At 35.0% G+C, this 16576-nt stretch overlaps 1 protein-coding gene across 3 annotated transcripts in view; it reads right to left on the bottom strand.

Moving 5' to 3' along the window:
• Positions 1–16576, bottom strand: part of SNF4Agamma (SNF4/AMP-activated protein kinase gamma subunit) — a 40052-nt gene that overhangs the window by 2312 nt on the left and 21164 nt on the right. For all 3 annotated transcript variants that reach the window (XM_085489637.1, XM_085489635.1, XM_085489636.1), the window contains 8 exons: positions 11458–11591; positions 5417–5465; positions 1613–1750; positions 1374–1526; positions 1040–1218; positions 755–958; positions 506–652; positions 291–384 (listed from right to left, as the gene is read on the bottom strand). In XM_085489637.1, the coding sequence (XP_085345763.1) occupies positions 291–384; positions 506–652; positions 755–958; positions 1040–1218; positions 1374–1526; positions 1613–1750; positions 5417–5465; positions 11458–11591 (1098 nt within the window). The remainder of the gene's footprint in view (positions 1–290; positions 385–505; positions 653–754; positions 959–1039; positions 1219–1373; positions 1527–1612; positions 1751–5416; positions 5466–11457; positions 11592–16576) is intronic.

Here is a 16576-nt window from a genome sequence, read left to right as displayed (position 1 = left end):
AGAATGTGAATATAAGAAGAGAATCTGGCAAAAATTAAATCATGTTCCATAATTTACTCCAAACCAAAACATTCAATTTTGACTGTAAACGTAATATAATACCGTTAGAGAAAAAATAAATAAATAAATAAATAAATAAAATAAATAAATAAAATACAAGTTTCAGTATAAAAAATTGAAAAACAAGTTGTTTAATATAATTATACCTTAAATCTATAATTCTAAAAATAAAAAGAATCTATAATTATTATAAATTACTTGTAAAAAACTTGTTAAAAAAATAGACGTACCGCAAGGCCTAAGAACGAGGTAGAAGAGCAGGTCAGAGAGAGATATTATACCAATCACTTTATCGTCATCGTCGATCACTACTAATCTATGAACCTAAAAAGACATAAAACAGAAAAAATGTAAGCCTTATTTAATCTTTTTAATGGTTTTAACATTCTCTCTTTCAAGAACATTATACTCAGAAAATATAAATATTGAAAGGATTCTTCCTTACTTCCGCTCTAACAATCCTTTCCATTATAGTAAACAATGTTTCATTTAATTTGCAACTTTGGACACCTTCAAACCATTCATTGCGATGTTCGTTTGCTTCGCGCAGAGAAACGTCTAAATTATTGTATGTCTTTTCCGCAGCCAAGTTCTGGAAAAAAAAATATATATATATATATATTATATATAAACGTCTGTACATTATGTATATACAATCTCTTATACAGATATGAATTTAAAAAATGCAACTTACAATAACATCAAACTTTGAATAAATGTTCACTAATTTTCCTTCAGAATCGACAATTGGTAATGCCGAAACTCTCCTTTCTACAAATTTTTTCAAAGCTAAAATTATACTAGTCTCTTCCGTAGCTGTTTCTATATTTTCAAAAGTGCCTATCCTCAACTCCCTCAACGTTTTATTGGTGAAAGATGGTTTTGGTAACTCGTTGATCTGTAATTTATGAGTTTGAGATTAAAATAGATAGACATTAATTAATTCATGAGACAAAAAGAGAAGAATATGCATACTCACATATAGGAAAAGAAACCTAAGTATTCGTTTATGTGTCAAGATATAAAGAACATTTCCGGTATCGGGGTCTATCACAGGCAATCGGTGGATTCTATTTTGTATCAAGGTTCTGATAGCTTCGTACAGCGACGCATCTGGTCCTATGCTCACAAGAGGATGAACTTGATCTTTTAGAACTTCTGAAATCAACAGGTTTCCAAATATAAATTTCTCAACGCTCTCGACCAGAAGCTATTTTTTTAAACGACAAAATATAAATATATATATATGTATATAATTATAAATATTGTTCTAAAATTTGAAGCATAATTATGTCTTGAAAAAAAATTCTTACTTCTCCATGTATCCAATTCGTGCTCTTCCAACTCGTCCATTGTCACTGACGGACTGGTATAATACATTTGGAGTATTTTTATGAAATCCGTTATAGTTAACATGCCTATAAACTGTTGTCGAGAACTGTCCCATAACGGCGCGGCTCTTACACCTGAAAATATTTCGATATGTTATTAAGAGCGCTGCTTCTCTCATGTAATAAAATTATAAATTTCTCTTATACAAGCACAAACTCACCATTATAGACGAGAGCGAAGAAGGCCTTTTTAACGAGTAGATGAGTGTCAAAGACGACTAGTTTGGCGCTGGTCGGTATTAGGTCGTAACATTTGTGAAACTTGAAGAATTTAACAAAGATCTGCGACTCGTCCTCCTCTGAAACCCCAAATAGTTGACAGTAGAGAAGAGCCTTTTGATTTCGACGAAGCATTTTCGAGACGTGCAAAAATCACACAGCGTGTGTATCCTAAGATTTATACTCGTAGAAACTTGTATCGAAGGCGCTCAGTTTATTATGTAGGGATTATTTGTCTCTGCCTAATATTTTATTAATTTAATTAATTATAGAATAATGGGTGCATAGATTTTCGTCACTGTAATGAACATTTAAGCGAGAAAAGTCATTTCGTTTTGATCATTCCACAATTTTTTATCAATTTGAACAAATCCACTACACTAATTGTCAATAAAATCACTTTTGCCAGGCTAATAAAGTTCACAATTGAAATATAATAAATATCTAAAATCTATTAATCTGCATCTTTCGTTTGATAATGTAACACGGATATCAATGGCCTAATTTAAAGCTCTCATAGAACTAACGATATTATACGATGCAGTAATGAAACTCGATTGAATGATCGATAAATTGCGATTAAGCATTTCAAAATCTCGATTATATAAGAACAATAATATTTATAAAATGTCTGAGTAGGAAGCTGGATATTTTAAAATATATAATAGATGATAAAGAAAGAATTGCAACATTTACATACAAGACAGATAAAAAAAGATATGCTGCTAATACACAGTTTCGTTGAAAACAATGAGTTATACTAAGAAAGAAATGATGAAACTCTTACATATATTAGTCATACATAACGTTATGAAAGAAGGAAAGCTCAAATCCACGAACAACTATTATTATTATGTAAATTAAATTATTTTTTTTTATAAAAAAGCAAAGAAAAAAATGGAAATTATCTAAAGAGAACCCGTCCACTAATTTCTATATGCACACAGAGAGAAGACACGCGGATCAGTAATTAGAAAACACCAAGACACCAACAATTTCACAATTATTACACAATGCGCAACGTTTGGGAAGTGTTCAGTATAGTTTCTTTCAAGGTACCGATGTTAAAGGAGTCTCGGTACTGACTAAGGAGATCCAAGACCCGTTAGAAATGTACATAGGTATTATGGAACACGATTGCGGCACGACTGGTTAGAGAGGTGAAGAAGAATGTGACGGAATTGGAAACGTATAGAGCTGAGGCAAACCAAGTGAGCGAGCTGATGATACATACATCGATTCGCATGTTGATGCACGCGTGTATGTGTAAACGTGGCATGAAATGCATCCGGGTTGAAGGGAATGCACGCAGACATTACACGTATGTTACATGGAAAAATTCTCTTGCTGTTTACAATATTTCGTTACGTGAAAGAAACCCTATACATTTTGCCTTCTCAGATGAGATTTTAATTATAATAAACATTCTCAGAATGCGCGATCTTTCTCTTTATTATATTACAAGCAAATTTAATTGAGAATTTGTTTGAATTAAATTATAATATAATCGACATATTCAAAAAATGAAAACACGAGATTCTCTTTACAACACCGTATTCGTATCAATTATTGTTTTATTGCATTTGTTGTGTTTTATTGTTTTCAGTCAATTGTACTCCATATTAATAAAACAATTTAATAACGTGTGCGGAATCTCTCGAGATTCACCAATGTTGACATTGGCTTTGAGTAAAAGAAGCGCGATTTAAAATAAATTTCACATATAATATAAACCTTCTAAGTATTTATTCCTCCTCGATATTCTTTACAACTTGGCAATCCCGTAATGATTGCGCGCGATACCTTTGGAGAGAATCCAAGCGAGCTCGTCCTCGAGAGGTGGGTTCTCCATTTCAAATTCCTTGATGAGATCTTTCGAGTACACGGGATCGTCATCCTGACTCCACCAGGCAGCCGTGACCTGCCTTAAAGCGGCGCGAACACTTTCGGAATTTGAGTAGTAGTGTAAAGTCAGCATTATTTGACATCGTAGAAACTCCGAGGTTGAACCGTCTCAACGATTACAACAAATTGTCCCAAATATTCGTAATTGGTCCCGTCTGAAAAGATTTCTTTCATATGAATGCCCTTTATCCGGAGGAAAGATCAACATACTCATTATGTGGCTGGCACGTCTTGCATTAGTACAACATTGATGAAGTTTTCTTTTTTTTTTTCAATTTCTCATTCTTTCGAAAATCTTCTCATCAGAATCTGGAATCTCCTTCTTATGAATTTAACAATGTCGAATTTTCACCCTCTTTATTGTCCTCCGCGAGGTAGCTCTCGAGAAGCGTCAGCTTCGTCGCCGACAAACGCAACGACTGTCTACTAGTCGCTTCGGGTCTTACTCTTTTATCAATCTCTTTCTCTCTTGCGCTAGTTTCTATTTCTTTATCGTCATCCTCAAGCATCGTGCCAAGAATAACCGAGCCCGAGATGACTGGTACGTCTTGCCAAAACGAAAAGAGCGCGCTTGCACCGAGCTTCGCACCACTTTCTTTCCTCGGGATATTTGTTTTTAATAACTAAACAAATCGCGCTTGGGCGTGATCGAGAAACACCCTAGCAGAGATAGTAGACTCCAAATTACTTGTTGGTAAAGTCGAGAGACTGCTCTGATTTTACACACGCGTTGTCCTTCGTCCTATCGAATATATTAACGCTACATTCCCTTTTCAGATTTTATTTCTTGGTCATACTTCGAATTCGATCTACGTGCGATGTAAAGATATTAATATTATTAATAAAGTCGAGATCGCCAAGATTAAGATAACAAATTAAAAATTAAAAGAAATGAACGTAAATTTCGTCTGTAATAACTTTGTAATATATGTAATCCGCCCACCCCCGTATGACCTAGACCTAGATGGGAAGTGCAGATGCGAGTGCAACGTAGAATGCGAGTGTACGATGAAGCGAAGCTGTATCGCGAATCCCTCTCTCTCTCGCCCTTTAATGCCAGCTGGCCTCCCGGGAACTCATCGATCGCGACCGTACACTAGGGTATGTCAGAAGACCTAGTACCACAATTTCAAGGGGAGAGCTATAGGAGTTCACAAAACACGTGGAAGAAGCTGCTGCGACGTTATTACTCGAACAACGTATCCATTAAGATGTAAACACTATTTTGTTGCTTAACAAATTTATCGTCACTTAAATATTATACTAAAAATTATAGAAATTCTTTACGAGTCGTCTATATAATTTTCAATTTTCTTAATTAATTAACAAATTAATTAATTAAACAAGTGGAGAAAGAATAACGAGTTGCGTAAAGTCTCGAACAATTTCAATCGTTTCCATCACTTGGCATCGCAAAATTAATTTGTTCGAGAATTTTTGCCCAATTTTTTCATTATTAGCCTTCTTCTTTAACGTCGAAGACGTTGATGTGAAATTCATTATTTCGATAGAGACTTCTCTTAACATTGCAGCATCCATTTATTTAATATTCAATATCGACATCCTTCAAGATCGAGTTAACCAAATTTTTTTTACGCATGCGTGTGATTCCGTGCTTTAAGAATTTGCAATTTATTTCTTTCATAATTATTTCAATTACATTTAGATGTAATTAATATAGAGTAAGGTTCTTTCGATTCGAGATTTTTAGTTAAATTAAATTACAGTGGTTTACAAAGTGTCCCTCACACAAGAAAAAACTTTGTAATCCCTTCTGTAGTGACATTCAAAAGGGGTATCACTTTTATTACAAAAAACTTAAGAGAAAATAATTAACTTACCAAGATCGGAGAGTGAGACTTTCTCCAGGAAGGGATCCACCACTGGTAGCTGTAAATTAAAAGAAAAAAAAATTAATACTTTGTTTTATTATATTGCATAATCATCTGCTTATTACTACGTGCGATAACAATATTAATTATTAATTAAGTAATAAATAAGTAAAATTTCCTAGAAAGAAAGAAGATGTATTGGAATTCGAAAACTACTGTTACTATTAAAGTTCATAAGTAAAATTTACATTCTCAAATTATATAAGAATGCTTCTTTCTTTCAATAATTTCGAGCAGAATATATAAATGAATCGCATTTTATATTTTTATATATTTTTAAGACTTATCATCTCTATCTCTCTCTCTCTCTGTCTCTCTTTCATTTCGCTTTCCACTTTCTCACGTAATATTTTTATGGAAGATGATGCGTTATACACTGATTGTCTGTAAGAAAATATACCGTCCGTTTCAGCAAGAATCTGGGGCTGAAGGTATGTCGTCTTTTGATTTTCGTGTACCAATTCGTCAGAACTCCGGAACTCGTAGTCTGCGCCACATCCGAGCTCCTACCGATACTTCCGGTCGGTTCGCTTGTTTGACGTCGAAATAACATCTCGTATATCGATTAAAACTGACAACGCGAGGCTATTTTAAACGGAGCGCCTCGTTCACTCTTTAAGGATTTTAACAAGAAACTGCGTTCGATCAAAGTTTATCGATGCGTCGCGTCGCGTCAAGCTGGCCTTCTTTATTCAACAGTCTCGTTAGATATCTTCATTGTTGTTCCTCGTCATCTTTTGTTTTCGGAACTGACAGCGATGACCAAAGCAGTTATATTCAACGCAGTTCCAAGCTGGATCTCTCGTCTTCGTGACGACGAGATTACATTGTCGCGATGAGTGAATACATGTAGAAATTAACACGTCGCTTAACGCCTTCGATACTCGTGAAATAGTACAGCGAGCAAATTATTCGAGATATTTTCGACGGTGGCATAACTCTCTCACGGCAGTTGTAGATTGTGGCTAAATGCTAGTTGCAGATTGCCAAGATATTACGACTGTCGATAAACAGTTCAACAGATGCGCGCTATTTTGGCAATTAAATTTATATAGCAAATGAGGACGATTATCGAATAGTGTGTATAACGCAATTTCCCTCTTCGTCTTCTTCATTTATACATTTATTTCTTTCAAAATCTATGTATATCTCCTACTTTTTTAATCAATTAAACTTTCTGCAAAAGATTGAGCCAAAATTTATTCAAAGAAAGCTTCCTCTATGAGGAAGCAAAGAATGAATTTACATCTAGTATTTTAAGGTAATGAATTTAAGGAAATTTGTAAAGCTAACGTGTGTTCGTTAAAGACTGTCAATGATCATGTTTTATATTGCGTTGCATCCGATTGATTACGAAATTCAGAATGATTAAACTTTGAGAAAATCTCTTTCCTATACTTGAAAAAAACCGATACCCCGCCATTTTTTATTGGTTCATTGGTTTGGAAAAAGCTTCCTCCTCTCCCTTATAGGGTCATTTTTTCTAACTTGGACGATTAGCTCATTCGATCCGCTCCAAGAATAGTAAAACGATAGACATGAACCGACATGTAACAAGTATAATAAACGAACGTATGTTAAAAGAGTGGGGAGAGAAGGCGCCAAGCATCTTTAGCGCCATATTTATTATATTGTCAATTACTCGAGATATTTGGTCAAAATTAAGCGGTTTGATCGTAGCGAAAAGAAAAAATGAAAGGCTCGCGAAACGGAAGCGAAATCGAATAAACACGCCTCGTGTGTCTAGCCGAATCTAAAAATACTGTACGATGGAGAGTCAGAGTTTCTGGCGAAAATTCAGCCGAGAGTGACCAGCCATTGAACGCGATGGCCGCGTTTTCTATCAGCGGTCAACTTAATATCATCGAGCAACATGGTTTCGCTTTATCGAAGAAACGTACACAGAAATAAGCTAACAAGCGTTACACGATGTTAGTCCTTATCTTGTTTTATATGGCGTATAACGTGGATTTTTGCAATAACGTAGGCGTGTAACAAAGTTTTGATACAAACGCGGGACAAGACGTTCGCAAGGCCGTTATACATATATATAAGATAAAAAAGCACTCGTGCGTCATGGGCGGTGACGACGACGACGACGACGAGGAACACGCGACATCCGAGGCGACAACTTGTTGATGAGGCGTCGCGAATTGAAAAATAAGCGAAAACCCTCATATGCGATCGTCCGTAAAACAAAAGCGGAATCGATGGAAAAAATACGACACGTACAAGTTTAAACGAGTCTCTGAAGATTCATATATGGTACGCCCACGCGAAAATTCCGTCATTGCTTCGACCTCGCACTCGCCAAGAAATACTGTAGTTTATCAACCCATGTAATTATCCATGCAATTATCAGCTTATCGAGACGTCCACCGTAAGTTGACTTGTAATACTTGTTAAACATCTCACGTGAAAACTCGCGCAAGCGTCAACTTAGTGTAAACTAAAATGACTTTTTTTCCAAGTACGCGTACAGATATGTTATACTTTTAGATGCAATCAAACGTGAGAAAACTCGAGAATTGACAATATAAAGTTTGAAATAAACGGGGAGAGGGGGGAGGGAAGGCATTGCGTAGTTACATTCGCGTGTGGAATTTAGTCGGAGCCGCTTCCAATATTTGCGACTCGTCGATCACAAGTCGCGAGTAATGGGCATCTAAATATAATTCACAAATTGTTTACAAACAGCTCCGACATTGGCATTCGGTAGACGAAGTTTCAGAACGTTTCAAGTACATTCTATACACATATATAATTATAAAATGTTCCCTTTATATGCATACATATATATAAATTAAAATCGCACTTGATTATCCTCGCGCACTTTATAATTATTACGCAACAAAAATATTGTGTGTTCCACGTACTAGAAAACCTGTTATTCCCCACTCTTTCTAGTAATCGAGGTAAAACATGGATGATCTTTGAAAAATCAGGCGCTAATTATCTCATTCGTATTGATATCCAAAGCCGATCGATTGTGGAAGTAAGTGAAAATGTTGAAAAGGTCAGGGCCGAAAGGTCAAAAGGATTCGCTGCGCTCTGCGCACGATAACAACACGCGCATGTTTCTCTAGCAACAAGTGTTTGTGTTGTTGCTCATTGACAATCGGAGCACCAAGATACTTTTTCGAATTTTTATTATTTTTATTATTTTTATCATTATTACTTTATAGGTGAAAAACAGTGTTTTTATCACTTTCTATTTTTAACGCGAACCACGACTCTGATAGTAGACACTGGTTGACTCTGATTGTTAGCTACATGTGAAACACGCATAAAACTATGTATATAAGCACGTTCGTGAAAATGTCAAGTGATCGAGACGACTACTCACACATAGAACAAAATGACAGTTAATTAATTCCATCGCGATTAGGGAAACCTGTTAATATTTAAGCGCCATCGATGCCGATAATCATCACCGCGAACCACGCAAATTTTTCCGACCGATCGATCGATTTCATTGCACTCACTCGCTGACCTTCTCACAAGAACGCGCCCTTGAAAATTTCACCGGACAGAAACTCGCATCGAGATGCCGGCACGAATAAGGAAGCATCTCACTGGGATATTACGTCAATATTATTCGATAACGATCGAGTGTACACGAGCCGGTTGGTCGAGATCTCGAGATCATGGGAAAAGAAAAATAACGAAAAGAAAACTGTCGATTGACAATTCGCACGAATGCTGTCCCTTCGTCGTCGACGGCAGCTCGGTCGCCCGTGTTCAACTGGATCATCCCGTTCAGACTGGCGCCCGATGGCTCTCGCTCTCGCTCTCGTCGAGCTTGCGACACGTTGTGTATGAAATTTACGGCGCATCGCTTTACATGCGCGTGACGCCTCATCTCGCGCGTACGCGGCATCTTTGTTATCCTAAATAATAATTAATTCGAGTTAAATCCAGTTAACGATTCACCATTCACACAAGTACTCCTTATATAGAAAAAGAACAAGACTCCTTGCTTGAATAATATTATTTCCTCAGTCTTGTACATACAGATAATGGTATTCGCAAGTATGTGTAGAGTCAACCATTGCACACGATAAGAGCATCGATAAGCGTTTAAATATGTACTTGGCGCGTATAACAGGACAGTAAAGTAAACATAGTAGAGAGAAAACTTGAGACTTAATCGAGATCGTAAAGTGTAATATTCTCATCTGTGAGAAATAAAATTGACATACTAATTATTATGGAAAATTTCATATTTTAAAAAGGAAAAGAAAATTTGTTGCGCATATTATGCGTGCGATGTATTAGTCATAGATTATTTTCTTTTATGGACTAAAATAACTTTTGTGGACTAAAAAGATTATTCTCCAAAAATTAGAAAGAGAACAGAATCAATTATATGTCTGCAAGGTTTAGATTACAAGATTATTTTGTCACGTGCGAATTAAAAATGTCAAACTTTTTTAAATACAAACAAGTCAAGAATACTCGAGTCTGTTTAACAGATTTTATTTCTCACCAACTTTATGCTGCGATAAATTGTCGACGCGTGATAAAGTTGTACTCTAGTATATCGTTGCAAGAAAAGTTCTTTATCGACGAGGTTTAAGTCTTGAATTTTAATATCAAATATGTAAGACACAACTTATATTGATACAAATTTATGTTTACAATATTGCAACTTTTATAGTTATATTTCGCAAAAATCTGATAAAAACGAATAATAAACATTCATTAAATATTTTATTTAATATTCTTTAGGAAATATATGTACGAAGAAGTCTTAGATATGTATGTATTTTCTCGACCTTCTCTCGTCAGTAAACTTTTCTCACGACCTAGATCTACAACATTTAGTCCTTCATGGAATCGATACGATACGATTTATTTATTAAACGTTTCCGCTTTATCGAAAAGATGTACATATGTATCTCGTACGCGAGAAAGAGAGAGAAGAGATTTCATTTCTTGACATATTGTTTCCATCTATATTATTTCAGTTACATTATAAAGCCAGTAATATATATCATATATATTTTTATATAAAAATAAAAAAGTATTTGCGTATTTTGACATAATTTTACACATGAAAAAAGATGTTACTAAAAATGTTGATATCAAAATATATTTTTATTTGTTTATATTGAATGTATCAAATAAAATATACTCTAGCATTTCTTCTTTCTTGTGCACAATTATCCCATAAAGAGATAAGATTTTTTTACCGTAATATCTGTACCATTATTCAAACATGTAAAAAAATTAATTGTTTTGAAAACTAATTCACTTCTAAATGAATATAAATATACACACACACACATACAAGCTGTTAAAAAAACTATTCAAGATTTATTATGGCAGAATAGTACATATAATACTAGTATATATAATACTGAGTAAAAAAGTCTTAGTAAACATATAGGTCCAGAAAAACTCAATCGTTTCAGAGATATTAACAATTTTATATATACCATATACCTATATATTACTATCATAACTGATTAGTGACTTTTACGTGTCATATATGAAGATTTATCTCAGTATTTATATACAAATCTATTTCAAATGTGTCATATGCTCTTCTTCCATTACAATGCATATTTGACAGTTTCTTTTTACAGAGTTGCGTGCTTGTCAAATAATCCGACAAAGACTTAAAATATTGCGAGTTTGCAACTCCGTAACAAGATAGTCCAATAGAAATTCCATTTGTAATGAAAGATGGCCATATGGAATATTCTTCTGTAAATTAAATTTGTAAATACAAAGATAAACTTTCATATAAAAGACACTAATCAGTCATGATAGTGATATTATATATAAAATTGTTTATCTCTATAAAACGATTAAGTTTTCGACCTATGTTTATTAAAACTTTTTTTACTCGGTGTTGTGTGACCATCCAAATCTACTATATAAATCTTGAATAGTTTTTTTTTAATTTTCCTGTATGTGTATATAAAATACGTGATGCAAGATATAAAAGTCATAAATTAAAAGTAAAATGAGAATCAACTTACCCCTCGAGCATCCCTGAAGAGTATGGCAGCGTGAACCGGATCCAGGCAAGCATCGGACGCTCTGTGAGGTATTGCAGGTGCTCCAAGAGACAATCTTCGTGCTGTTGGATCCAATGAACTTCTTCTTAGCGCACCTAAAACAAATAGATTAAGAAATTAGAAAACAAAATTTATAATAAATATAAATATTCTATACTATATATGTATATAAAATGTGTATAAAATGATTTTCCATTATATTATTAACCATGTATTTATCATCGATCGACTTTGATCGATTATATCATGCGTGTTTTATCATCATCAACTGTCATAACGCTTGCAATTAATCCAATTCTCCTAAGTTTCGCTCTTAATAGCCTACGTAACATTAGACAATTCATGAACAGACGCAAAATTTTTTATTCTTGCGAATTACGTGACTTGTATTATTTACATTTTTATTATGCGCATATAAAATGTATTTAAAAATAGACTATTAACTTTTACTTTAAAAAATTTGTACAATTTATTCAATAAATTAAAATAATTAATGTTGTTTTAAGTGTAATTTCTCGTAAAAAGATTATACGTATAATTACGTACTCTTATTTATAACATTACAAATATCTTATATTGTAGTATATAATATAGCAAGATAAAAAATATAAGAATTATGACCGTCATTAATATAAATAACAGTGTGAATATTTCGAAAATATTACTGCGTTATATAATAAATATTTGTCGCAAAGTCCTGTAAAGAAATATCACACTTGTCTTTTTTAAATAATATATTCACTCTTATAATCACTTGCAACTCATTGTCAGACTTGAACTTTTCATTTACACAAATACATTTGCCAACGAAAAGATTGTTAAAACCGATGTTTTGTTCGTTTATTTCCAGTAAGTTCGATACGATTTATCAAATACAATATTTTCGATATCCACAGTACTATTATCCATTGCGAAATAGAAAAGAATACTAAAGTTATAGCTCACTACCCGCTGAGGAAGAACGCTTTGACATCGCGGGCCGGGGTCTTGGAATTTTGTTTTTCTCTCAACGAAGGCCGTTTGCGCACGTTTCTACGATTAAATCTGCTTCCTCAGCGTGAGACGTTGAAGCGATATCCCGCTTTATCGGCGGTGTTTATTTCATGAACGCGCGCATCGCGCTTATATGTACAAAAGTGAAGCGGATGTTTGCCAATTACAAATTTGCAAATTCCAATTGTTGTGACAAATATGATATGTGAAGAGATAATGTAACATTCGCAAATTAATCCAATTAGAGCACACAAGTTTTCCGTTTTTCTCTGCATAAAACTGTGAAATAAATGCATGTCTATGTATATGCGGTCAAAATAATATTAGAATTGATTTGTTGTTATATCACAATAAAACGCGGCGTACAATAAAAGCGGCCTCGGAGATTAGGATGTGATCGCGAAAGCGTACGCTGCTTATTTCCATTTCGTTATCTCGATTTGATCCAAACCGAGATAACGAAATGGAAATCAAATTATTATGATAAAAATTTATTTATGATTTATTTTTAATACCTAAATGCTCCATTTTTATAAATGTGCATAAGATATCGGGTAATGAGTTTTTACGTGCTTGTGACACATTTGCAGTATAACAACTATAATAATAACTATATAATCGGGTCAAGGCAAGCTTCCATGTGTCAATATGCAATTGCCGAGTTTTATAAAAGCTCGCGGAACAAAGCGTGTCGGTGTGACCGATTCAGAAATTGAATCAAAAGATTGAAACAAAACGTAAATAAATGGAAATGAGATAAAAAGAAAAGATTGATATATACATATATCTTTACATATTTGCATTTGACCACATTGAATATATCTTACAATACTTGAAAATGTAAAGATGCAGAAAAGAAAGCCCATAAATTCCCTCATAATCAAGATTAAGATTTTAATGAGACGAGATGTTAATAAAAAGATACTAGTAATAGATTTAAATTGTTAAAAGGAACAATCGCCTTTCGCGGTACGTTGCCGCGCATATTAAAATACTAAAAATTAGCGAATATTTTTAAAAATATTTATTCGTATTATCCTCCCCGCACCCTATATGTACTTATATTTCGTCATTTCGCGTCTCTCAGACGGCGTCTCTTTATATGATATTCGCATAAGTACATCGCATTTGAATATGAATTGGCATTTTGACAAGAGTACATATGTAACGAATACAATATTGTACGAATGGTGAATTTAGCGACACGCGAGAGAATTTCCGCACGCGTTTGTAGTTGCTACAAAAACATATTGCGCAATGAAAGGCAGCCGGAAAATCGAAATAGTAGGGCAAATGAGTCTAGTAAAGAGAGACACGCGATCGTCAATTATCCATATCTCTTTTTCTTTCAACGCTTTTCTTTATACACACAAACTAATAATCCAAGATTTCAAGATAAAGAGATGAAGAGAGTATCGAATTTTTTGTTTTTCGTTTCATTAGTTATTACAATAAAAAGTGTGATAGATATCTGCATTAATAGTAAAGTAAAATAGCATATTTATCATAGATACGTCCATCTATTCTTATATCAATGGGAACAAGAAGAACGCGTCTCCCTAATAATTAAACAAAGCATAAGTGACACGCCGATGATATCCTGTCGTGTCAGGATATTTGCTCACGTTCGCTCGCGTGAGTTACCTTGCCTGAGTATGCTTTCATAAATCCTGTAGGTAGTCTCGCAATCGGTTTCTTGCAGGATGGCGGAATGCCTGGCACCGCCGTCCAAACTCTGACTTCTGTTCCTGAAATCTTCTTCCCGTTTCTTGGGACTCTCGTGACACTCGCTTTGCCGTCTAATGTGTCCCAATCTTCTACCAAAGTGCCGTATCATCTCCTGTATGCTGTGATGATGATGATGTTGCTTTTCGTGCTCGTTGGTCGGACTAGGTGACGAGGGTGACGCTTTACCGCTACTCGCTATCCGATGATGATGATGATAATGGTGAGAAGGATGATGGTGGCTGTTAATCGTGTGGTACTGATAGGACTGATGATGATGATTGGACGAGTTGGAGCCGTAAGACGAGCCGTAGGACGAAGAGCCGTAAGAATACGCCGAACTGACCGAGCCACGGGATACGTGTCGCTCGTGGAAGTAGAGCTTGCTGTCGTGTTTCTGGCTCAACAGATCCTGCAGAAACCTCGTATCTTGACTCCGGATGTCCGACGACGCGGAGGAGATGGAGCTTCTGGTGTCGCTGCCACCGTTCTCGGAGCCGTGATGGTGAGACAAAAGGTGGCTTATTCCGTGCATTTCACCAGACAGATATGTCACAAACAATGACTCTGATATCGTTCGGAAACGCCCGCACTAGTTTCGCACCGTTCATCAACGTCGCGGAATCTGCGAAGAACGATGCCGAGTAATTTCGAGACCGAAATAATCGTTGAGAAACACGAAGAAATAATTATCCATCTATCGTTTCCTTTCCACTATTTCGCCGCAAATTATCGCATGTATCGCGTGTATGAGGATATCACAAGTGTTTAGCGCATCAGTCTCGGCATTCGACAAAAAAAGGTCTGACAAGCTTTTTTTTTTAAATAAAATCACATCTATACATAATTCTAACATCTGATTTGTGGGTTTAAAGGTGCTCCTTCTTTCCCATTCAATGACATCTTTTTATAGGATTATATTTCTTTTGTATTTCGCCTTCGTATTTCGAAAAAAAGATTACATTTGCATGATTCATTGGAGGGAGAAAACACTTTTGCACGTAAATAAAATATTGTGCAAAATGCTATTGCGAAAATTTCTCGATAACTTCACTTGAAGCAAATTAAAAACAAAATGATTCCGATGCAAGCATTTCAAAATAATATACATATATTTCTACTTTGTAAATTAAAATTTTTGCAAAAAAGATGCGCAAAAAAATAATTTTCTTCGGTCTTGTATGTAAATTATTTGAACAAACTACTTGAAGAGTTTCATCGATTCTATTTACGCGTCGAAAATTTGAGAAGGAAACTGCGCACATTACGTCAATTGAGCCAAAAATCTAACAGGAAGAAAATGAAAGTATGACATCCGATGCCAATTAAATTCTGGCAAGCGCGGGCGAATCTTTAATGAAACTTTGCAAAACAATTTCAAATTGTCCAAATAACAAAAACTTTAGTTTTAAATAGATTAAAATATTAAAATATAATACAAGCAGATAAAAATAACAACTCGCGTATATATATGTAAAAATAACGAATACGATAATATGCTACAATAACGCAAGCTGCTACAAATAGACTGTAACAAGCAGAGTTTTCTCAGTGATATGATCGTATCGCAACGACCGAATTGTATATAAACGCGATCGATATAACGTGACGAAAAAAATATATAGACAACATTGCATTGCCAAATATCTGAAATCTCACAAAGTGTACAATTATATAGTGCACGTGCACCGGCTGCGGCTGCAGTTGCGTCACTAGGCAGAAAATTAAGATTCAGAAGGAAACATTTATGACACACGAGCCTGATTGCGTGATTAGCGGAAGCAGTCAGTGCCGCCAATTATTAAACAGTCGAGAACGACAGTTTTACCGTTTGCTAATGTGAAACTGCTACGACTATTATTGTCATCGTTATCATTTCTACCTTGCTGGCTAATTTTCCCTTTTCTCTTTTCTCTTCTTCTCAAATTTTTCACATCTTAAAGCTAAATGCAGCTCTTCATGCATTCGCGCTTCGATTTTAATAATTAAACTCCGCTTCTAAAAGCGGGGTTGTGACCCTGACAGTGTCCCGTTTCTACAATTGCGTCTCCGAAACGGTATAAATTTTGGGGTCGAGGGTGAGGAAGAAGTAGGTCGTATCGATCGTAACCCTCCGAGAGACAAATGTTGAGAGATTGTTGCCTTCGCTCAAACTAACGCGTCTACGACGAAACGATGGCGAAATCGAGTCCAACGGAAATTTGCGAGTTAAAAAAAAAGATTACGCCGCGAGTTGCAGTGACTTATATACGTATACTACCTACGGATATGTCTCGTTTATCTTGTTAAATGATGACGTTGATATTGGTTTTTTTTTTGCGACATACGCGAGATAAACGAAACACGCGCGCGAGAACAATGC

The sequence above is a fragment of the Nylanderia fulva genome, unplaced genomic scaffold, assembly GCF_048542155.1.
Source record: "Nylanderia fulva isolate GAGA-0341 unplaced genomic scaffold, ASM4854215v1 Scaffold9, whole genome shotgun sequence".
NCBI lineage: Eukaryota > Metazoa > Arthropoda > Insecta > Hymenoptera > Formicidae > Nylanderia > Nylanderia fulva.
The sequence above is the reverse complement of the archived record's forward strand: the minus strand, read 5'-3'. Positions and strand labels throughout refer to the sequence as shown.